The sequence below is a fragment of the Camelus bactrianus genome, chromosome 21 (assembly GCF_048773025.1).
Source record: "Camelus bactrianus isolate YW-2024 breed Bactrian camel chromosome 21, ASM4877302v1, whole genome shotgun sequence".
Taxonomy (NCBI): Eukaryota; Metazoa; Chordata; class Mammalia; order Artiodactyla; family Camelidae; genus Camelus; species Camelus bactrianus.
Window position 1 is genome coordinate 16,716,043 of NC_133559.1, and position 23,238 is coordinate 16,739,280.

The 23,238-nt window shown below is 44.1% G+C and overlaps 1 protein-coding gene across 2 annotated transcripts in view; it reads left to right on the forward strand.

Moving 5' to 3' along the window:
* The window catches only part of MPZL1 (myelin protein zero like 1), a 57,444-nt gene extending 39,506 nt beyond the window's left edge, over positions 1–17,938 (forward strand). Inside the window, exons 3-6 of one of the 2 annotated variants that reach the window (XM_074349774.1) lie at positions 1,548–1,761; positions 2,496–2,628; positions 5,159–5,261; positions 15,025–17,938. In XM_074349774.1, coding sequence (XP_074205875.1) covers positions 1,548–1,761; positions 2,496–2,628; positions 5,159–5,261; positions 15,025–15,126 — 552 coding nt within the window. In that variant the 3' untranslated portion in view covers positions 15,127–17,938. The remainder of the gene's footprint in view (positions 1–1,547; positions 1,762–2,495; positions 2,629–5,158; positions 5,262–15,024) is intronic. The other variant, XM_074349775.1, reaches the window with a different exon arrangement.
* The last annotated feature ends 5,300 nt before the right edge of the window (positions 17,939–23,238 follow it).

The following is a 23,238-nucleotide window of genomic DNA, read 5'->3' on the forward strand; positions in this document are numbered from 1 at the left end:
GGCAAGGGCCACAGATAAAAACATACTGCTTGTTGTTTGTAAGTAATAGGGTCCTTTGTCTCCAAGTCTTCTTCATGAGAACAAAGACTTCACAGGAGTCTTGTGTCTTCTGCCAGCATCTGTAAACCTGTGGCAGACTAGCTGGGAGGGTAAAATCTCAGAGCCTTCACGGTTCCTAACAAGCATGAGGTTATATTAAGTACAAGGTATATATTTGATAAATGGTTGTTGTTTTTTTTTTTTCAGTCATCATTTAGGCATTAGGTGGAGGATGAATTAGAGGATCTCAAGACCAGTTAAGAGGTCATAATCCAAGATGATGAGGGCATAAAGTCAGGTTCATTGGGAATTAAATAGAAGAGAGAAATTTAGTTGATAAAATCGACAGAATTAGGAGATTAATTGGATGGGAAGGAAGACAGAGGAGTCAGGGATGACTCCAACGATTTATGGTTTGGGAGACTGGCATGAAGCCATCCAGTCAAGGTGATGCCCAGGTGGAAGGTGGAGTTTATAGGAGAGGGTGGGGACAGCTGGGTGATACAGTTGAGTAGGCAGCTGGGGGAGGGATCTGGAGCTCAGGGGAATGCTATGGATGAGAGAGAGGTTTGGGAGTTCACAAAATGTAGATGGCCATTAAATCATAGGAATGGGAGAGATTGCACAGGGGTTTCACCTTCCACAAAGGGTTCTGGAAATGGTGCGTTGGATTGCCAGCGGAGCTCAGTCATTGCCCAGTGCTGATTTCCACCTCCAGACCCACTATTGCCCCATCCGTGAACTAGAGCAAAGCAAGCCTCCAGCAGAGCTGCTCAGATGGAAGCAGGATGGATCCCTGCCCCCACTAGGCCTGACCTTGCTACCAGGGGGCTGAGTTTGACAAAGTTGCTTTGAGAAATAAGTTCCTTGGCCAAAAGCAGATCTGAGGAGAGAGTGTGAATGGAAAGAGAATGGGACTAAGGGCTGAACCTGCAAAGGCAGGTGGGAACATTCTGGGTTATCTGGGCTGTGTTCCTTTCACACAGCCATGACTTTTCTGGAGGAAACCAATAAGTAAGAGGCAGAAACACATCAGATTAACTGATCTATGATAATTAGGCTTATTTTTCTCGATACCTTTGTGCATCATAACGGTAAGCTTTGTGAATTAATGCTGAAACCTTTGGACCCTCTGGCCTCAATCATGGTGTCAGAGCATTGGCTTTGAAGAGTCAGGTAGCCTTGACTTTGACTCTGGATCTACCACCTGTTATCATTATGACCTTGGGCAATGACTTCTTTGAGCCTCCATTTCCTTATTTATAAAACTACAGGGTAATTGCCATGTCGCTGGGATACTGAGAGGATTAAAGGAAATGTACAGGTTTATTTCTTCAACCGAAAAACAGGGCTGAGCTCCATGGTTTCATAGCTTAGGGAGTCTACTATGGTGTGGCACTTCTGAATGATGTCTTTTTAAAAAGACCCTTTTTCACAGCACGCCTATAACAGAGTTTCGAACTTCTGCCTTTGAGAATAGCTCACGTGTTCCTTTTTTCTAATTGCAGTTTTTCCACTACTCCCAAGGGCAAGTGTATGCTGGGAATTATCCACCATTTAAGGACCGAATCAGCTGGGCTGGAGACCTTGACAAGAAAGATGCATCAATCAGCATAGAAAATATGCAGTTTATACACAATGGCACCTACATCTGTGATGTCAAAAACCCTCCTGACATTGTCGTCCAGCCGGGACACATTAGGCTCTATGTCGTAGAAAAAGGTACCTCCTTGAGTATTTTTGCAGCAACAATGCAGTCCCCTTCGTCTCATGCTCAGTTAGAGAATAGAGCTTACATTTTAAGGTGTGTTTGAAAGGGATATTTTTGCCATACAGTTATGCTCCCTGTTTCCATGGACCTGCGGCTCTATCGGACATGACTAGGGGTCAGGGAACTCATTCCAGCTGGAGTGGCCGATTTCTCCACTTACATACCTGCTGCCTGGAGCGTATTGATCTGATTCGAGGACCGTGAATTTTTCAGTGTTCATTAGAAGAAAGACCAAATTGCTTATGGTTGGATGGGGTGGATACTGGGAAGGAAGGAGATTAATACTGTTTTCACTTTCTACAGGAGAAGGTTTTAATATTGGCAAAAACAGTACAGCCATTTCTTCCCTTTTTCAAGACTAAGTGGGAAATGCAGGTTCTGGTGTCTCATTTTGAGACCAAATCTGCTTTTTTTGGAGGAGAGATGGAGGTGAATTCACATCCCCAGGTTTTCTTTGATTTTAGAACGTTGAGAGGGATTGTGTATGCAGAAATGTTTTCAGTTCTGAAGTTCATTCTTTATCAGCTGATAACTTATGTCATCGATTAGACACCAGGATCTCATTATTTGGATAGTAAACGAGTGTGTGGTAATTGCTGAAGACACCTGTTTATTCATTTAATAAAATTCCATTTCTTTTGTCTGTAGCAATGTACCTTCAAACTGTTTTGTTCTTTCTCTCTAGAGATTTTGCCCTCCTTTCCAGTCTGGGTGGTGGTGGGCATAGTGACAGCTGTGGTCCTGGGTCTCACTCTGCTCATCACCATGATTCTGGCTGTCCTCTATAGAAGGAAAAACTCTAAACGGGATTACACTGGGTAAGAAACCCTGCTTTGGGAGGGGAAGGGTGGAGGGAAGGAATCAGAGTTTATGAAAACTTCTATACGTTTTATGGAAAAAGAATTGTGAAGAATTAGCTACTGTTTGCTTTCTCGTCGGAATGGAGCCGTCATCTCCTTAGAAGGTGTTCTGATGTGGGCAAGCGGAAATTAGTGGCCTGCTATTTTACGTGGGCTGTGACACTAATCCCCATTCCAGTTTCTTTCTTAGGTCTGCTGAAATGAACTGCTCAGCAGCCTGTGCTCTGTGTTTCAGTAACGTCCACTCTGCAGCTAGTGTTACTAAGCCACAGACATCACTTACCCAGTATGAGTTTAATTTGAATCTCTTGGTAATAATCTCATAAGGTTCATCTTTTCAGTTAGGTAAATATAACATATAATTATAATATAATGTGTAAGAGGAGTTGTGCTGATAAATGACCCCCACATGTGATGATGCAGGGCTTTTCCTGTTTGTGGTTTTGCAAGCCGTTTCCTTCCTTTGGTCATTCTCAAATGCGTGGCTAGACTCATCCAAACTGGGATAATAAGAGTTGAACACCAGAGTACACCAGCAATATAGAAAAGCAGACTTTCTTTTTGTTCACGGCATCTCAAAGAGAACACATTTGAGCATAGGGTGTGTGTCTAATGCAAGGACCTTCTCTTTTCATCACTCCAGCTGGAAAGCCAGCCCATAGACGCTATGTAGAGCTCACGTGGTAAGACAGTGTGAAGGCTGGATTCACACTGATGCAGCACGAGCTGTGTCCCAGGTGCACGGAAGGGCCTGTGACCTGAGAGGATTGCATGCCCCGGGCTCCCCTCTCTTGGGGTTCTGCTGCTCTACTTTTCAGGAGTGCTGTGTTTTAACGGGTTTGAGTGTTCAAATTTCAGACACTACTTGCTTGAAATGTTTCTATTCTGCTGACTGTCCCTGCCCCCTTGCATGGTGAGTGCTTTATGGTGAAATACAACTGGGGCGTTGGTTTTCAACGTGAGACTAATCCAGGGCGGTGACACATGCCAGTCTCTGTAGTTCATGCTTTCGGGTTAATAAAGGCGCGGACATGTGTGCCTGAATCCTGCATGGCATCGTGAATGCTGCTGCTCGTCTTCTTACTTTGGTTTTTTCTCCCCTCCCCTACCTGTGCTACCTTGGTGTGCCGGGATCAGATCCTGCTTATCTTCCACTTCTTAAGAAAAGCTGACATAGACGACACATTGGGACTGTAACAGGGTCTCCTCTTCCACTCCCACTAGACACATGGTAACTAATCACATTGGCCGTTGCTGTTAATATTCATGTGTATGTATTCAGCCCATCTCTCTTGTTGACAACTAGCCGGCTAGCTCTGAGCTAACCCGACAGCTATCATGGTTTGTCCACAAATACGTCACGTGTCTGTGTTGGAAACATGTTGAGTGTGCCATCCCAATGAAACTGGGTTGTCAGGTTACACAGAGGTGTTTTGGTCATCTGAATATATATGTTCTTCATGTAAAGTGCCGTGTGTATGTGTGTGTGTGTGTGTGTTAGTTTTCTTTTTTTAAACATGAATTGTATTACTAATGAATGAGACCCTCTTTGTGTTAGAGTACTCAAACCGTTTTGGTTTAGGGCATACAGATAGCCTCCCATTTCAGAGAAGACACAGTTTGCAGAATGCATTGTAGGCTTTGGTCTTAGTAACGACACTTTAAATGTGATCCTCTACAAACTCCTAAGATTTTTCAAATGTACATCATAAAGGATTTAAGCTTTCCTGATGACCTAGCCCACTGGGGAATTCCTAGTGAGTTACCTGCTGGCATTCACTTTCCTTGATTTTTTTTTAATAAGATAGGGCTTGCTGTTAAAGACCTCTGTGCCTCTGAAAAAGTTCAGCCTGTGTGATGTGGCATTCCACAAGTTTTTTTTTTTTTTTTCTATTCATGACTTCCTGGACTTTCTTTAGTTTGGTTGCAGAATTGGTAGGGAAGGAAACTGTGGGGAGCTGGGGAATGGAAGGATGAGACGGGTCAAGACTGCGAGCCTAGATCTGTAGCTGTGGTTTTGGAAGCACATTTAGAAGAGCTTTTGCCTTTGATGATCACATAAGTGAACTGCTATTAAGAAGGTAGAGCTTGCTCCTTTAAACCTTGATCCCAAAGGAGGATTGACAGCAGGAGGAAAAAGCCAAAGCCCCAAAAGGAAAAATGTACATTGTAGCCAGAATCCCATTTAGCAGATACCTTTACTGTAAACTGGGGCAAAGAGGTTACACAGCACTGGTTTCTGTACCTCCCCCAGAGTAGCTTCACTGACTTGGAAGAATCAGGGTCAGGGATAAAAAGTAGTTTCAAGATATGTGATTGTTTTGATACCCACTGTTTCGCTGAATTTTGTTTTTATACATCTGCTACCCTGTCTTGTCATCACTTGCATTTCTGTGATTTTTTTTTTTGTTTCCGTTTATTTTAATTTTTTTTTTTTTTTTTTTTTTTTTTTTTTTAACATTTGTTCTCCAAATTGCCACCTCATCAGCTGCAACACATCAGAGAATGTGTCACCGGTTAAGCAGGCTCCACGGAAGTCCCCCTCCGACACAGAGGGTCTGGTAAAGAGCCTGCCTTCTGGATCTCACCAGGTAACAGCTGAATGCAGTTCTGCCCACTGTCCCCCGCTCTGCCCTTTGATGCTCTGCCACTTTCCGCCGTGCAGCAGGGAGTACTGAGCTGTAAGAGACAGACAGAGAGACAGTGACAGACAGAGAGACAGTAACAGACAGACAGAGCAAGAGAAGCAGGGGGGATTAAAGGGCTGGTTTAGGAGGACCATAAGAAAATAGGCAGAGAAGAATCTGACTTGAGTAAAGGTTTCCACCAAACCACCAACAGATTGTTCACAAAAAATGTAGTTCTTCTGGCCCAAGAGAAATTAGGAAATGGCTTTGTCAGATGTAAATGATTCTTCCTTAATTGCTCAAGGAAATAAAGTGAACTAGAGACTATTCTGAGGTACCCTATAAGCCATGGAATTTACAGGAAGATGTAATTGGTATTGATAGTAAAACAGAAAAGCTATTTTGTATGAATCCTTTCAAAGAAATTGACAGTAAACACTTACTGAATAATTAGTAGGCCTGATGAACAAGTAAAGACTTTGGCTTCTACTTCTTATAGAAAGTACAGGGAAGAAATAACTTTTATTTGGAGCTTAGCACAGAATCTAGCACTGTGGTTACTGCTGTGTTTTGGCTGTGCCGGTGTAACTGTAACTGTGGCGTAGCAGAAACTCCGTAGCTTAGTGGTTCTGTTCTTCTAGGGCAGAAAGCACGATAAGGAATTTGGCCAGTTATAACTTTGCCCTGAGGAGGAGGCGCTGGGGGTGTGGTGGGGAGGATGGATTTAAGAGGAAGTGAAGAAAGGAATAACTGTGTTATGTGGACGAAGTCCCCCACATGGGTAGTCCACAGTTGTCATATGTGCTGAAAAAGCTGAGGCATCGTGGTGTTAAATCAGGCTCCTTGTTCCTAGTCTGTCTGTCCAGGTCTTTCATCATCTCTTCCTTCTCTCTCTCTCTCGGATCATGTACTTCAGATACCTTGGTTCGCTTATTTTGTCTTGTGACTGGGAATAGGGTTGTGAATAAAGGCATTAGATTTGCAGACAGGCGTAACGCCTAAAGAAGCCATGGAAACCTTTCCTCCTGCCCTTGAAGTGCCATGGGAGTTGTTCTCCTGTTGAAAACAAACTAGGGGAAAAAGAATAAAAGAAGCGATGGTTTTTAAACACTGGAAAGCAGGTTGTGCGGCACCGTAATCCCTGAGAGAAGGGAAATAAACAAGAGGAGCCCTGTGCTTGTCCCAGCTTAGTGCCTCCAGGCAGTTTCCAGACTGCGGAGCTGAGGGGAGTTGGAAACGGAGCTCGGCTGTCTCTCACTGAATGGAGGAGGCAGAGAGCAGAGTTTGGGGAGGCCAAGGTGGCTAGGATGTAGGGGGCAGGGTACCAGAGAAGAAGAAACCATGCAGAGAGAGAGCTTCAGGATCTGGAGTCGGTCCCTTTGAGCCTTTGCTGAGTACAGACTTGTGCATGTTTGGGCAAAAACTCCCCGTGACCAGAGAAAGAACCGCCTGAAAAGCACTAGGTTATACAATGTCTGGAACATACACAGGGCTGGGAATCATTTGTGTTCCTAAAAGCCAGAGAGGAGAGAACTCATAACATACAGGGTATTGGTTGGAGTCCTCAGAATGGTCATGTCTTAGAAGTGGGGCTAAATCAGCACCAGATGATGGATACTGTGGACCCACCACAAGGAAGCCTTTAGAGAATCATACTAATGTAAGAGTAATCTACATGCACACCAGAACAAAATCTGATAGTCTTTACAAGAATACAGTAAAGTCCAACATCTGCCAGTGAAAAATTCACAATGTCAGGCACCAGTCAAAAATTACCAAGCATGAAAAAACGAGGAAAATAAAAATACCTAACCAAGAGAAAAATCAATCAATAGAAACAAACCCAGAAATGACATCGCTAATGGAATTCATACACAAAGACCTTAAAACAAGTATTATAAATCTTATAAGTAAACTTAAGGATGTAAAGGCAAGCTAAACAGTGAGGAGAGAATTAGAAGAAGGATCAAAATGGAACTTCTGGAAATGAAAAAAACCTGGGGTGGCTTAAACAACAGATTAGACACTGTAGAAGAGAAGTTCAGTAAACTAGAAGAAACAATGGAAACTGTCCAAAATGAAGCATAAAAGAAAGGCTGGGGAACATGAGCAGAAATGCAGTAGTAGACCAGTAGGCCAGTGGACAGTATCAAGCAGTTTGAATGGAGTCTGAGATGGAAAGGGAAGAGAGAAGAGTGAAAAACAATTTAAAGAAACAATAGCCAAACACTTTCCCTTCTTTTGGCCATTTTTTCATATTTCTAAATAACTATACTATTGCTATTTTTAGATTTTTTTTAGTCTGATTGACTCCATATTATGGGAATTTAGCCTCTCTCCCACCAACCCTTCTTCCCAACACACACTTACGTGCACATATATACCCACATGCTTCATCTAAGTATGATTGTCTCACTGTAGTTAGGTAGTTTTTTTCAGTGTTACATGTCCCTGTCTTTTTCACTGTTGTACCACATACATTTGTTTTCTTGTACAATATTTTTGTTTGTCATGGAGCTAATATTTCCTTGTTGTTTATTTGCTTAGTTTTCTAAGTGCGTATTTATATTCCTTCTCAAAACTCTCCAGTTAAAAACCTCTGAGCACATTCAAACACATCAGAAATTCTGTTGGTTTCATTTTATTCTTGGAGACATACTTGTTAAGAGTCTTCTGGCTTTGTTGTGCTTTAGACTGCTGTGTGGAAGTCATCTGGGGCCTCCCCTCCCAAGTAATTTTCTTTCTCTCTTCTTTTGGACCTCAGAGCTTTACCTTTTTAGTTTATTACCTTATTGTGATGGAATATATCCTCTGTAACTTCTTGAGAAAGGATGCACAGGAGATACAAATTTTGAGGCTTTGTATGAGAGGCAGAATGATGACTTCCAAAAGATGCCCACATCTAATCCCTGGAACCCGTGGGATATGTTACGTTACCTATCGAAAGGACTTCACAGCTATGATTAAGGGTCTTGAGATGGGAGATTTCCTGGATCAGCCATGTGAGCCCAGTGTAATCATAGGAGTCCTTAAAAGAGGGAGACAGGAGGATCAGAATCAGAAAGAGTTTAGAGATGCTGTTTTGCTGGCTTTGAAGATGAAGGAAGGGATCGTAAGCCAAGAAATGCAAACAGCTCCCATAAACTGGAGAAGGCAAGGAACCACATTCTCCCAGAGCCCCCAGAAAGAATGCAGCCCTGTTGCTACCTTGATTTAACCCCGTGAAACCCATTTCAGACTTCTGACCTCCAGAACTGTAAGATAACACATTGGTTTTGAGCAGGCCTAAAATTGTTACTATTCTTCTCCCTTAAGCTTGGTTGATAATCTGGTTGGGTAGGATTCCAGGATGGAAGTCTTTTTCCTTCAGCATTTTGAGGCATTGCTGCTTTTTCTAGCTTCCAGTGCTGAGAAGTTGACACTGTTCTGATTCTTCTTCCTTTGTGTGAGACCAGCTTTATTCCCCTTCTCATAGAATCTTTTTTACCCCTCGTGTTCTGAAATTTTATAAAATTGTGGGCCTTTTTTATTCATTGTGCTGGCTACTCAGTGGGCACTTTCAGTCTGAGAACTGTGTCCTTCAGTTTTAGGATACCGTCATCCATTATTCTTTGGAAAATTTCCTCCTTCCACTTTCTGTTCTCTGTTCTCTCTTTTGGAAATTCCTGTTAGAAATTGAATCATCTCCCACAGCAATCCTTTAGTTTTCTTATTTTTCCTGTTTTACAGTTTTCTTCTATCTAGTACATTTCTGCAACGTCATCTTCCAGCTTTTATTGAATATTTAATTTCTGCTATCATTTTTTTCCTGATTTTCAAGAGCTATTGTTATTCTCTGATTCTAATATCCTGGATGCGTTGACTTATCTCTCTGAGTATATCATTTTTTTCTTCTGTTTTATATGCGTTAAAAAAATATATTTTCTTCTGTTACTGGATTTTGCTGTTTCTTTTGAACTCCCTTTTTCTTTGATAATTTTTGCCTTTCATGATAGAAGCTTTCCTCAAATGTCCTTGGTTATCTGTTCACACTGAAGGTACTCAAATCTGATCCCAAGCTCTTTGTGCAGAGACAGAGTTTACTGGATCGTGGGCTTCCTGTTTGTATAAAGTGCTGGCTGGCTGTCATCGGGGGGCCTCTAAATGTTAATTGCTAAGAGTCTTTTCTCTTGGGTTAGTCGACTTCTCCAGAAGGAAATCCTCAGATTTCATGCTTGGGAACGGAGCAGAGGGAGCAGAGAGCAGGGCTCACTGCTGTCAGCCGACTTGCCCGCCTCTTCTCAGTGCCAACACCCCACCCTGTGCCTGCTGTCCCTGAGTCAGACTGGCTCAGCTCTCCTGTGAGTAAACCCCCGGGGTTCTGCCCAGGCCTGACTGGCATTTTCTGGAGGTTAGTGAGAAGCAACTCAAGCACTGTGTCAATCTACATTATCATTTTTTCGGCATTTGCAGAATGATACCAGGTCAGCGTTGAGAGGAAAATTCTAGTGTTCCTCAGGGCTGGCTCCTAGGTTCCCCCCACTGCGCTCAGTGCAGGCCCCGAAGGCCTCTTCTCTCTTCAACCTGCTGCAGATCAGGGTTTCTTTACATAGATAAATCTTTTACTTATTTATTAATTTTTTTAGATCAAGGTTTCTGTTCGGTGACACGTACCTGGAGCATCTTCGTCTCACTCGGTCACTTTTCATCAAGTCACGATGCCTCTTTTATTTTACAGTTACACATGTTGTTAAAGCTCTTTTCTGCCTTACCAGCTTCTGGAGCTTAAAAATCCTTTGCCAGTTAACACAAGACTTGGAAGAGGACTGTGTGACTTCCTTGCAGATTTATCTTCCAATTTTTATTTTACTTAGATTTGCATTCAGTGGTCAGCTCGTAACAGGGGCTGCTCTCCTAGGGTTAAAACACTTCCTGCAGATCCTCCACACAGCTCCTCAGCACTGCAGGGTGTCAGGTGACCCTGGGGCGTGCCGTTACTTGTTGGTTACTTGTCTCACATGCCGCCTTCAGTACGGGTCCCGGAAGCACCTCTCTGTCAGAGCAGTGGAGGACTTTGTGAAAGTTGTTCTCACCAGAATCCTTTTGGTACACTCCACCTTCAGTTTGTTCAGACTGAGGCAGAAAGGTTTTCGCGGTTTAGTGAAAACTCACTTGGCCTGATAGGTTTATCTTATTAGGGAATTGATGAGATTAAATACTTTTTCTTTTAAGGTAAGTTATTTATTTGTTAGTTTGTTAAGACTCAAGTTCTTTCCATCTTAGTCGCTCATCCTCTGCATATTGTCTTTATTCTCAGGTGCCTTCCCTCAGCCTCAAACTGGCTGCTCATGAAAAAAGGCACCTGCAGGAAGAGCTGAATCCACCCCTAGGCAGCTTTTATTACAGAGGAAGATCTTGACCGGAAGCGCCTCCCCAGCAAACTTCTAGTCCCCTTGGTCAGAGTGGCTCACATGCTAATGCCTTTTCCAGTCATCTGCAGGGGGACAGGAATTGCTGCTGGCTTCACCCCTGGGGGCAGGGGAGGGGGGGCCATTTACCTGAGCAAAGGGAGGGTGAACACCGGAACCAAAGGAGGGCTCTTCCAGTGAGCAGAGTGGGAAGCTGAGTTGGGAAGCTGGTAGGTAAGCACTACCTAGGGTTTGGAGAATTCTGGCTCTAGGGAAAAGATAAGTACAACCCTCTCTTTGCGAAAAGCTTAGTTTTGACTGACATTAGTTTGAAATAATTATTGTTATAGTATATGAACCGTTGGTTTTCTAGATCCTTTTCTGGAAATGGTTAATGCTTTGTGTGCAAAAGGCAAATGTTTTTGGAGGACAGTGATTGTGTGGAATAGTTACGTACGTGTCAGCTATGGTATGTAGATGTGTTGTGTTTCCCAAACATATACAGCATATGTGTTCTCTCATTTAGACCTCATAACAGCCCTGTGAGCTAAGTTCTTTTATTGCCTCTATTTTACCCAAGAAGGCTTAGTTAGGTTGAGTCACTTGCTCAAGGTCAGGAGTTAGTGGCAGAGCTAGTGTTAGACCCAGATCTGTGTGGCTCTGAGGCATGTACTTACTGCGTCCTGCCTGTCCAGTTCTTTTCAGCTTCGTTTTGATAATCAGTTTCATTTATCTCAAAGAACGTCACAGTACACAGCTGTGTTTCAAATCTATTTTGGTGACGTGAAATGAATACTGAAAATGTGTTCTGTGAACAGTCAGCGAGCACATTAGGAGCAGGTGTTCTCGCTTAGTGATACCTCTGCTGGGGTGTCAGGTGTGTTTCTGCTCATGCCTGAAGGTCCAGATTCAGGTTATAAAGGGCTTACAGAGACTGGAAAGTGCACTTCAGGACATCACATAATAGCTTCTGAGTGATAAATACATGTTTAGAGGTAGATCTCCCTGCTCCTCCAGAACCCTCCCCCTACACCTTCACCAGTATGTTTTTATGTTGGAGTAAGTTTCTTGCAGGTAGAGTTCAGGGATAGTTTTATCTCTAACTGGAACTAAAAGAATAGACTTAGGTCAAGCAATAAAGTTTCTTGAAACATTTTCAGATTATTTGTGTAGTAAATAGTTGGGGAAATATTATATACAGAGCAGTTTTTCACTTGGTTATTGTAATTCTTTGTGGCGAAGCCAAAAAAGAAAAAAAGGAGGAGGAATGTGAAGATGTACGGTAAAAACAGCTAAGTCAGTGTAGGTGGTGGTGTTGGTGTTAATTCTTGAACACACAAAAGTGAGGGTCTTAGTGATGGCAGGTTCATTTCCATTGATCTGGGTTCACTGGCTCCTCCTGAAGTCCTGAGTGGTTTTTTTTGCCCTCAGAGTATTAGGGTCCTGAGGCAGGTTCCCCAGAGAACCAGGGTACCTTCAGCTTCCAAATCTGCTTCGGAACCAGGCTACAGAGAACTGCTCTAGACCGAGCTGGAGCCATTCTAGATTGAGCTAGATCCATCAGGAGATTCCTGACCTCAGCTCACACCCCAGAATTCCTCTAGATCCATTATTTCATCTGTCCTTTCACCCACCACCTATGGTCTGTTTTAGGCACTTAACTAACAAAGTCTGACCTTAGGACCTTATCAAATTCTAAGGAGCAAAGGGAGTGAGGACATCAGAGTGGGAAGCAATTTGAAGAAACCAAGTTCATTCATAGGAGGGAGTTCCTTTTGTTCTTCAATGATTTCCCGGTCATTTTCAACAAATTGTTGCGTTCTCTTGCCATGAGAGACAGTACTGTCTGACGTGAATGACCTTACGGGTGTTTTAATGTTGACTGACTGTCTCAGGTTATTCTGTTACTTTCTTCTCTACTTCATCTGTTCTCTTTCTTTTCCACCCTCACAGGGTCTTGGTTATCGATTGCTATGTAACAAACCGCCTTAAAAGATAATGGCTTAACAACAGCCACCATTTATCTGGCTCCAGCTCCTGTGGGCTGGTTGGGCAGACCCTCTGGTCTGGGGCAGTTCAGCTGACCTCTGCTGGCTCACTTGTGCATCTGCAGTTGGCTGGACAGTCTCGTAGGCTGACAGCTGGCAGGCAGTTGGCCAGAGAGACAAAGGACAACTGGGCCCTGGGTCTCCCATCAGCCATCAGGTAGCTGGGGCTTCCTTCACATGGTGTGACCTTCCTTCACATGTGGTGGTGACCGCACGGGTCTCAAGATCAAGGAGAGAGTGGAAGCTGCAAGGCCTGTGGAAATCTAGGGGTGGAACTTGCATATGTTACTTCTGCCACGTTCTGTGGGTTACAGCAAGTGACAAGACTAGCCCAGATTCAGGGGATCAAGAAACAGGTTCTTATTCCTGGTGCGGGGAGCTGTAGCACTGTGTTGCAAGGGTGTAGGGAAAAGCGTTTATATCCGTTTGTACAATCCATCACATGGTATAAACTCCTTCCCCCAGAACGCCTAATGATATGAGGTCTTCTTGTCTGGGAAGTTATGTAATTTAATTCCAGGGTCCGTCCTATTGGAAATGACTGTTACCAGGGATTGGTTAACTTGCTAGAAAACACTTTGTTTTCGTTCTTTTCCTAGTAGTAGAAAATAGAAGGCATTTAAAACCTCTTTTTCCCCAAGATTTACATTTAACTTGCGGCTTTCTGAGTTGGATTTAGAGGGCCTCAGTCTGATTCAGCATTAACAGTGGGATCCATTCTGTTACCCATGACAGGTGTGAGGGTATCACACACTGACTAAAGACAAACACACTGACTTCCACTGCTTGATTTACTTGCTTGGTTGCCTCGGTGTAGTTTCAAGTGTATCGCGATAACAAGACATTCATGACAATAATGCCTAATGTGTATCGAGTGCTGTCTGTCAGGCACTGCTCATTGGTAGATATCATCTCATTTAATTCTCACAACCGCCTTAAGAGGTAGAAGACTATTGTTCGTGCCATTTTAGAGATGAAGAAGCCAGTGCTCGGGGGTTTAAAAACATGCCCCAGGGCACACAACTCATGCTCACCAGTGCTCCTGCCATGCTCGGGAAGAATATCTCATCCACTCAGGCTGCGGATCTGCCCGAGTCCCGCTGGGTCTAGCCCTTGGGTGTCACAGCTCCGCTTTTAGGGCTGTAACCCTTTCAGCTGCATTTGTCCCTTCCTAGAAGTCAAGGGCCCTGAACTACAGGATCCGCGTAACACACTAGAGGATACAGGTGGTGGGGCTCCTAGGCAGAGTGAGGATGTTTATCTTAAGCCACATGCTTTTGGCTACTGAGCTTATGATTTCAAAGTTGAGAGTTTAAACACAATAGTCGACAATTTAAGGAGAGTATCCCCGGCTTGGAAGAAAAGTTGACTTTGGGTTTTCTGAACCTTCTCTTTTAAAACCAGGACTATTTGGTTGTTGTTTACAAGTTTAGAATCTCTGGGTTGGAAGGGCCTCTCAGGGTTGTGCAGTGCAATCACCTGTCTGATGTTTGAACTCCCAGCCTCCCACCCTTCCCTTGCTCTCCTCGGGGGCCACCCCGGCAGCTCTCTGCCTTCCTTACTGCCAAGGCTAAGACGAGGCCCTCTCCTACTTCAGTCCATCCAGAGCTTCTCCTTATAGCTCTATAGATTGTAGTTTTTGGAGTTTTTTTTAATTATTATTTTAAATCAGGAAAAATGGTTACCTGATCTTAGATATCAAAGAAGCAATCATTTTATTGGTTATGATAAGATTAGACTAAAAGAATCATATAAGGGGGTACATGGAAGAATATTTGAAAAACTTTTAAGTACTTACCTGTTTATAAAGTGACCAATTCAGATTGATTGTATTTTTGGACGGCACTGAATATGTTGGTTTCTTGTATCATTCTGAAAGTCATGATTTCAGCGGGTCTCAGGCTGTTAGGAGTATCCATCTTGGTCCTTAAGACTCTGATCCCCATTACAAGAGGTGAGGAGTTCTGTGGCAGATATTAAGATAAGGGTAATTCCTGAAAAGGAGTATTATATTGTTACAGAACTTTTGAAACAGATGCAAAAGTAGACAGAATAATGTGACAAATCTTCACGTACCAGCTTTAACAATTACGGACATGTACCCGATCTTGTTTTAAAAGTCTGTCCTGGACATGTTGTTCCTAAGAAGGAACATATGTTCCTGAAGACATTCAAAAGAGGGAGCTGTTTGCTCCGGAACCCTAACAATACCACCTTTGTGATTGCTTCTGTCCCTGCACCTGACGGGGCCCCCAGTTTTTCCAGACCTCTAATTGTACTTCTCTTCCCCAGGGCCCAGTCATATACGCGCAGCTAGACCACTCCGGCGGACATCACAGTGACAAGATTAACAAGTCAGAGTCTGTGGTGTACGCAGACATCCGGAAAAACTAAGAGACGACCCCGATCATCTCCTAAGCAAGAAACAAATCCAAACTGGACTCTTGGGGCAGAAAAATGTAGCCCATGACCACGTGTGGCCTTGGAGACCTGGGCAAGGACAAGCACATGTTTATTCAGAGAGGGAGAAAAAGATGTGTATAAAGGATGTGTATAAATATTCTATTTAATCTTCCTGATGTGAGGAGCCAGTGTTGCATGACGAGAAGATGGTATGATTCTACGTATATGTAAATTGTCTTGAGGTTTTTGTACTTCCATTCAGGGTTCAATTACAGTTGGGAAAATTCAGACACATTCCTCTCCCCATCGTTTAGAAGTGGTTTGCCTTAATGGAGGCGGCAGCAGATCTTTTAGTATGATACTAGACATGGCCTTTTAGTCTAAGGGCTTAACCCGCCTTAGCATTGATTTTAGCCAGAGAGTGGAGATACTATGAAAAAAGCACGTCCAGGGTGGCCTTCGACCACGTGCACCACCTATTGGGTTATTGTTTTTAGAAAGCGTCGATTCGCTATGCCACCTGAGGACAGTTTGAGAAGTTTCTGTTGGTGTTTTTCTAAGATACAGGGCAGTTTTTAGCTTTCTCTCTTGTGTAGACTTACTCTAACATTACACCCTTCAAGCATATCGTCATCAGAGCAAGCTGTGCAGAGGATTAGCGCCGGAGGCCACTTCCTCCCAGATACTGGTAGATCAACCCCGTACATGGACCTGGAGTAGTGACCCCAGGCGAGGAGCTCTGTACCATTGGGAGAGTAACAGGTATCGGTTTGTATTCTTTGCTGAAGTCCTCCCTACCTATCATGACAGTCCCCATTCAGCTGAAGGAGAGGCGTTTCATTTCCCTCTATGTAGGCAGACACGGAATAATTAGACTGCCAGTCTCCAGCATCACAGAGCTCTCTGCAGAGGGTCGTCTTTATAAAGCTTCAGTCGTGCTTCCAGCGAGAGCAGCGTCAGTCACGGTGCGTCCACATAGCTTCCTGGTGCCTCTGGGACCTGTGACATTACAGAGGGTCTGGAGTTTTTAAATCAGCAAACAAGGGTAGTACTTGTGCTTTGGGAATCTCTTCTCTGATCCTGGTTGTCTTATTTTTTTTCTTCCTTTCTCCCTTCTGTTTTCTTCTCCCCCCGCCCCCCATTACATGGAATTGATAAACAATTAGATGAGGAAAAATGTAGATAATTTGGGCATCCTTCCCAAAAACTCACCTTCTGCCGTTGAATGCCCCCGCCCCCATCTCAAACCGATGTCTGTTTCTTTGAACTGGGAGTGAAAAGCCTCGTGAAAATCTTTAAACGTGGACTTCTATTGCCACTCCCCCGTTTTCTGGATTCTTCTGTTTTGAAAGAATTTTTTTCCATTTCAAATGGAAAGCCCACAGTTACAGGAAGAATGCTGACGATCTGGTCCCAGAAGGTGGTCGGGTGAGTGGGGGTGACGGGTAATGTTAGTTCTTCTCCCATGCAGTTTTTTCCTTCCTGTCTTGTCATCCTTGTGAGGGCGTTTGAAGGCCGAATTCTACGGGAATAAAGAAGGATTCAGAGGTAAAGGTGTGCATGAGGTGATTAGAGAGAGAGAGGGCACACAGGCTATGAAAACGAGCCCCGCCCCGTCCCCACCCCGCACCTGCGATCGATCGTCTATGTTCTGAGGGACTGTTTGCTGTTATTCCCACAAAGGGGCTCAGACTCCCAGCCCCTTTATATGCATGGAGACGGGAGGGGTTTTGTCACCACACGTGCCTGCCGTCTTATGCGTCTGGTCTGGTCGGGTGTGAAAGGAGGACAGGTGCTTGCTGTCCTGTGTCTCCCTCTTCTGTGCTCACAGGCCCCGCGCCGGAGAGGAACACAGAGTCCTCCCCCCGAGACAGCCCTGCCAAGTGGCCAGCTTTGCCTTGCACCCTAGCTCTGTGCTGCCTCCATGGTGATCACTGCAGGAGGCTTTAAGACCTTTCTGTGTGTGGGGGAGGGGGTGGGAGGGGGCTGGGATGGCACCATTCTGCAGGCTGATGCCAGGAGAATGATGCTCTTGGTGAGCCCTCGCCTCTGTCAGAATTGTACTGCCATCCAAGACTTTTTAAGACCAAGTATGTGTATTGAGAAGTGTAGTTTCCTTGTAGTCTTTTTTTTTTTTTAACAGAAAAGGGGCATTCTCCTTTTCCTCCTTTCTTGACAGATCCAGTGAATCTACTAAACATTTCTGACATCTTCTGATAGCAGAAGCCCTAATTTCTTTGCATGTTGGCGAAGTTGCCACGCAGAGCACCAGCTGGCACTGCCGCTGACCGCTGCTGTGGGCCTGCCCTGCCCTGCCTCCCCTCCGGGCCTCCTTCTCGGCCTGGCCTTCTCCTGCCCACCTTTCTCCACCCTCCACTGCTGGACAGGGTGGTCGGTTACGAGCCTCCCACTCTGGGCTGTGACTGACTCATCCGAGGGAAGCTGCTCACGCTTGGGTGTGAGTGCCTCAGGTTTGGGGCTTTTTCCAAAAACCTCTTCATGCCACCTCCTGAGGATCTTTTTTGGCCCTTTCTCCTGTGTCCCAGCATCCCTGTCCCTGGCCACAGATTTGACAACAGTGGGGTTGCTTCCAAGTGGCAGGGCAATAAAGAGACCTCTTAAAATTACACATGATTTTTTCTAAGGGGACATCTAAAAGGGATTAGAGGTTAACATTTCAAACTATCTGTAGTTTTTCAATGGAAATGTATCCAGCTAGGTAAAAAACCATCAAGCTCATTATTTTGTTTTCTTTTTCAGTTGCTGTACTTTTGTGAATATTTTAATACATCTTTTTCAATTACTGGATTGTGTTGCATGCTCATTTTTAATCAAGAGATCAAAGCCCTTTTGTTTATCTTCCTCCAGTCACAGCAGCATCTCATTCTTCAGAAACACCCCCCATGTGCCTGCCTCAGGCCCTTTGCACCTGCCTTTCCCTTGGCCTGGAACACATATGCTGCACATATTTGTGTGGTTTGCTCCCTCACTTCCTTTAAGTGTCTGCTCACATGTCACCTTCTCAGAGGGACCTTCTATGGTAGTAAAAGAGCAGCCTCACCCACCCCTGGCTCTCCCTAAACGCCTTAACTCTGCTCTGTTTTTCTCCGTGTTGAACTATGTATGTGCTTATCTGTTTTCCCTACTAGAACATAAGCACCAAGAGACCAGAACTTTGCAGTTTGGTTCATTGCTCCATCTTTAGTGCATAGAATAAGTACCTGGCATTTAGCACCTGCTCAATAAATGTTGAATGCATAGACGATGGATAGATGGATTCATCCATTCAAATCTATGCTTGAGAACTGTCCTGTGCCAGGCACTATGCTAAGCATAAGGAAATAACACAAAGCTCCTCAAAGAGCTTGTCACAGTAGAGGTGAGAGAAGGTGACACTAGTAGGGACTAATAGCTACTAAGTACTCGCTGTGTGCAGGCACTTGGCACTGTGAGTTAATGCTAGTTGTACTAATGTTAAGCCCACTTTTAGAAGAACAGTGTCAGTAAATCGCAGCAATATTTCTTTTGATCTGCCTCCTACAGTAACAAAAGCAAAACTAAACAAATGGGACCTAAATAAACTTAAAAGCTTTTGCCCAGCAAAGGAAACCATGAACAAAATGAAAATACCCACAGAATGGGAGAAAATACCCACACGATGCCACCAACAAGGGATTAATTTCCAAAATATACAAACGGCTCATATAGCTCAATAAAAAAAGAAAAATCAAACAACCCAATCAGAAAATGGGCAGAAGACCTAGACATTTCTCCAAAGAAGACATACAGATAGCCAATAGGCACATGACAAGATGTTCATCACCACTAATTAATAGAGAAATTCAAATCAAAACTACAATGAAGTATCACACTAGTCAGAATGGCCATCATCAAAAAGTACAAATAATGAATACAGGAGAGGGTGTGGAGAAAAGGGAACCCTCCTACACTGTTGGTGGGAATGTAAGTGCAGCCACTATGGAAAACAGGATGGCGGTTCCTTAAAAAACTGAAAATAGAGCTACAATATGATCCAGCAATCCCATTCCTGGGCATATATCCGGAAGACAAAAACTCGTAATTCAAAAAGATACATGCACCCCAATGTTCATAGCAGCACTATTTACAATAGCCAAGACATGGAAACAACCTAAATGTCTATTGACATATGACTGGATAAAGATGTGGTGTGTATGTGTACACACACACACACACGAGAATATTACTCAGTCATAAAAAACAATGAAAATGCCATTTTCAGCAACATAGGTGGACCTAGAGATTATCACGCTAAGTGAATTAAGAAAGTCAAATATACGGTATCACATATATGGAATCTTTAAAAAATGATACAAATGAATTTATTTACAAAACAGACGATTCGAATGTATTGTTATTAAAGGAGAAGGGGGAGGGATAAATTAGGAGTTTGGGATTAATAGATACACACTAATATATATTAAGTAGATACACAATGAGGTTCTATGATAAAGCACAGGGAACTATATTCAATACCTTGTAACTACCTCCAATGGAAAAGAATCTGGAAAAGAATACACATATATATAATCTGAATCACTTTGCTGTATACCTATAACTAACACAACTTTGTTAATCAACTATACTTCAATAAAAGAAGAACAACAACAAAAAAAAACAATGTCAGGCTTAGGGCATATAACTTGCCCAAGGTCACTCCGTAACAAGGTCCAGGGAGGCAGGGCTGCAGCTGGTGCTGTTTGATCCAAAGCCTTGTTCTTAACCACTCTGCCCTGCAGCTTCTCAAAGAGAACAATCTAACTTCTTCCTTGTTCAAATAAAGGTGCTGCGTGGGTGAAATGATGGAGGTAGGCTGTGGAAACAGGTGCCCAGCTGGAGGCCTTAACCTCAGTTTGGAAGACCATATGGTGACTTTATCTACTGAAAGGTGTGTCATAAACAACGCCTTCCTAGTAAAGCATTCAAGTTTTCCCGATTTATTTTATAAATTACCGTGGATTCACTGCAAGCTCCTGGTTTGCAGACATGGATGCTTTCTTCAGCGCAGGCTCGCCTGTGGGGGTGAATCCCCTGTGAACCACATCACATGTGATGTGGCCAAAGAGACCAGAGCTGCTCCTTCCCCCAGCACACAGGGCAGTATAATGACATCTTCCGGGTTCTCTCATCTCTAAGTATTGGGCTGAGGCTCTGATTTCCAAGCTACACGGGGAACAGACCAACCAAATCCACACATGCTTATTTCTGAGGATGGCTACAGCCCTAGGGAGCAGGCTTAGCAGTGTTTCAAACGTAACCTCAGGTGCTCTCTTGCCTTCTGACTCTAGGCGATCACATTGCCAACTGGATTTAGGAACCAATGACAGGGCAGCCGTCTTGGCTACCAGGGGGAGAAGGAGGTTTCCAGTTATGGGGGGAATTGTCAGGTTTGCTCACTGGTTACCAAGGAAACCACCTGAGGGGCACATCCCTCATAACCCCTAGGGTTAAGACTCATGGACAGGTGTTTCCTTTTGATAAACAGGATGCAGCTGTTTCGGCCTAAGGATTAGAACAATCACTAGCTGGGGGCAGGGGACAGGTTGAGCAGGTAACGTCCAGACAGCAAGACAGCAGCCATCGTGAGTGGCCTGGCCACACACTCCACTCCTACACACCCTGCACAACCCTCACAGTCTTGGTCCACCCCTCTTCCTCAACATCCCTGGAGTCAGGTATGCAGAGGTAAACTACAACCAGATACCACAGATACAATACAGACAGCAGCAGCTAAATCTGATTAAGAGAAGGACACCTAATATGCTAAAGATGGTAGCTCTCCAGGGTGTGAGCAAAGTTTGGAGCCAAGAGCTTATTGGGTCAAAGGAGAGGGAGACAAAGGCAGCAATGTCGGGTTGAGTTATAAGGAAACAAAGACCACTTCTGGTTTCCACAAACCTAGAGCCACCCCCAAGGGGAAGGGAAAGCCCTGGCTTTAAAGAAAAACTTCTGGGGGTGGGAGGGTATAGCTCAAGGATAGAGTGCATGTTTAGCATGCATGAGGTCCTGGGTTTGTTAATTTAAAAAATAATTAAATAGAGGAGAGATGCCAAGATGGCAGAGTAGAGGGGACCCACAGCCTGCCCTCTCCCACAAATACACCAAGAATTACATCTACAAACCCACTGAATCACACAGAACGTCTATTAAACTCCGGAAGAGTGTCTCTCGCTTTGAAATACAGGATTCTCACAAAATCCAATAAACAACAATTTCATGCTGTATAGCACAGGGAACTAATTATATTCAAGATCTTGTAGTAACCTATTGAAAAAAATATGAAAACGAATATATGTATGTTCAGGTATGACTGAAGCACTATGCTGTACACCAGAAATTGAAACAAGATTGTAAACTGACTACATGCCAATAAAAAAAAAAAAATATATATATATATATATATATATAAATTAAATAAATAAACCTAGTTTACCACCCCCACCCCTGCAAAAAAACAAAAACAACAACAAAAACAGAACACTAAAGAAAGCATGCTGGTGGCCTAGCCAGGAGTCAGCAGTCACAGTACAGGTCTGCCACCCTATGTTATGTTGGGTACCATTTAGGGATGGACCCATTAGGTCCTTGCAAACAAAAAGCAATGAATTTCACTACATGGATGTGTGTGGCCAGGAGCCAGCCTATTCCACTCCACACAGCATGGCCTGGGAGGGCTTGCGGGCAGTCACCCTGGCAAAGTGTGTATGTTGTACAGTAACGTTTACTGACAGGAGTCCTTCTGATGTACGGGCATGTGGGGTATAAGGTGGTGACAGTCTTTTCCCCACATGGCCAGCTGTCCCCATATGGCTGGGGAAGCCAGGTCAGTTTTCCGTGGAAGTCCGGAGAAGGACGGCAGCAGCATCTTGCTGCAGACCCAGCAGTTAGACTCATTTTGCCGTCAGGCCGGCGTTGCCACCCAGTCCCTGAATAGATTTCCTCCACTCAGGCCAGGGATGAAAGCTTAGACATGTAACAGGCACAACACAGGGGAGATCACGGCCATGAGGCAAAACTCAAGCAGTAACCGCATTCACAAGTCATTGATGGGCATGGGACTGTAAGAGCAAAAAGTTATTGTTAAAAAATTGGGCTGTTACCCCCTGAACATATGAAGGATTCATAGCCGCAGTCCCAGAATATATACTTGGGACGGATGTGGTAGCAGATCTCACCTTACAAACTACAGCAGGGGAATTTCACCTACAAATGTGAACGATAAAGGGGGTTAGCAGAGGCTTTGCCAAAAGGACCCTTATTAGATCATCTTAAGTATACAACAGAACTGAAGGAAATTAATGGGAATTCATATTTCCCACTTAAGAAGGGCCTCTACACTGGACTGGTCTATAGAAAAGACTGCTGACCCCCAAATGACATCCACACCAGGATGATAAAAAGATAACAGTGGTAGGCAACTGACCCCCAAATCCCAGTCAGACCACAGAACCAGCTGACATTTCCACATATTAATGTACACTCAGCCCTGGTGTCCACCAGGGCTAAAACAGTTTGCCTATTCTTTGGGGACTGATAAATAGTTAATTCTTTGTGAGGCCTCTGGTCCCCTGAAACCTGCATCACTGTGGCCCAGGACCTTCTGGGACCTTGGCCAAACCCCTAATCCAGTGGCTTTGGGGGCGGGTACATTCCTTCTACCTCTGAAGGTAGGGCCTCATCCTTTGGAAGAGTGGAGGAGTGGCTTGGGTCTCATTTTGGTAAACTGTTGCTCAGGCTTCAGCGTCTGCCACAGCTCCACTAATGTGGCAGGGGGCCGCTTATCTATTTTGTTTAGGGGGATCCCCACCACCACTAGGTCCTGCCACATCTGTTTTCTAGTTACTCAGGTGGGTCCGCAGGAGGAGCAAGGAGTCGTCTTACTTCCTTCTTCTACATCTCGGGAATTGGTGGCTCTGAAAGATATGCTGGTGCCGTATCTTTTCTATTTCTGCCCCATATAAATGCTGCCAGAGGGCCAGGTGCCCAGCACAGAGGCCGTTTTTGACATCTGGCCAGTTAACATAATGCCTTCTCTGCCAGCATCCCATATACGGAGCAACCAAA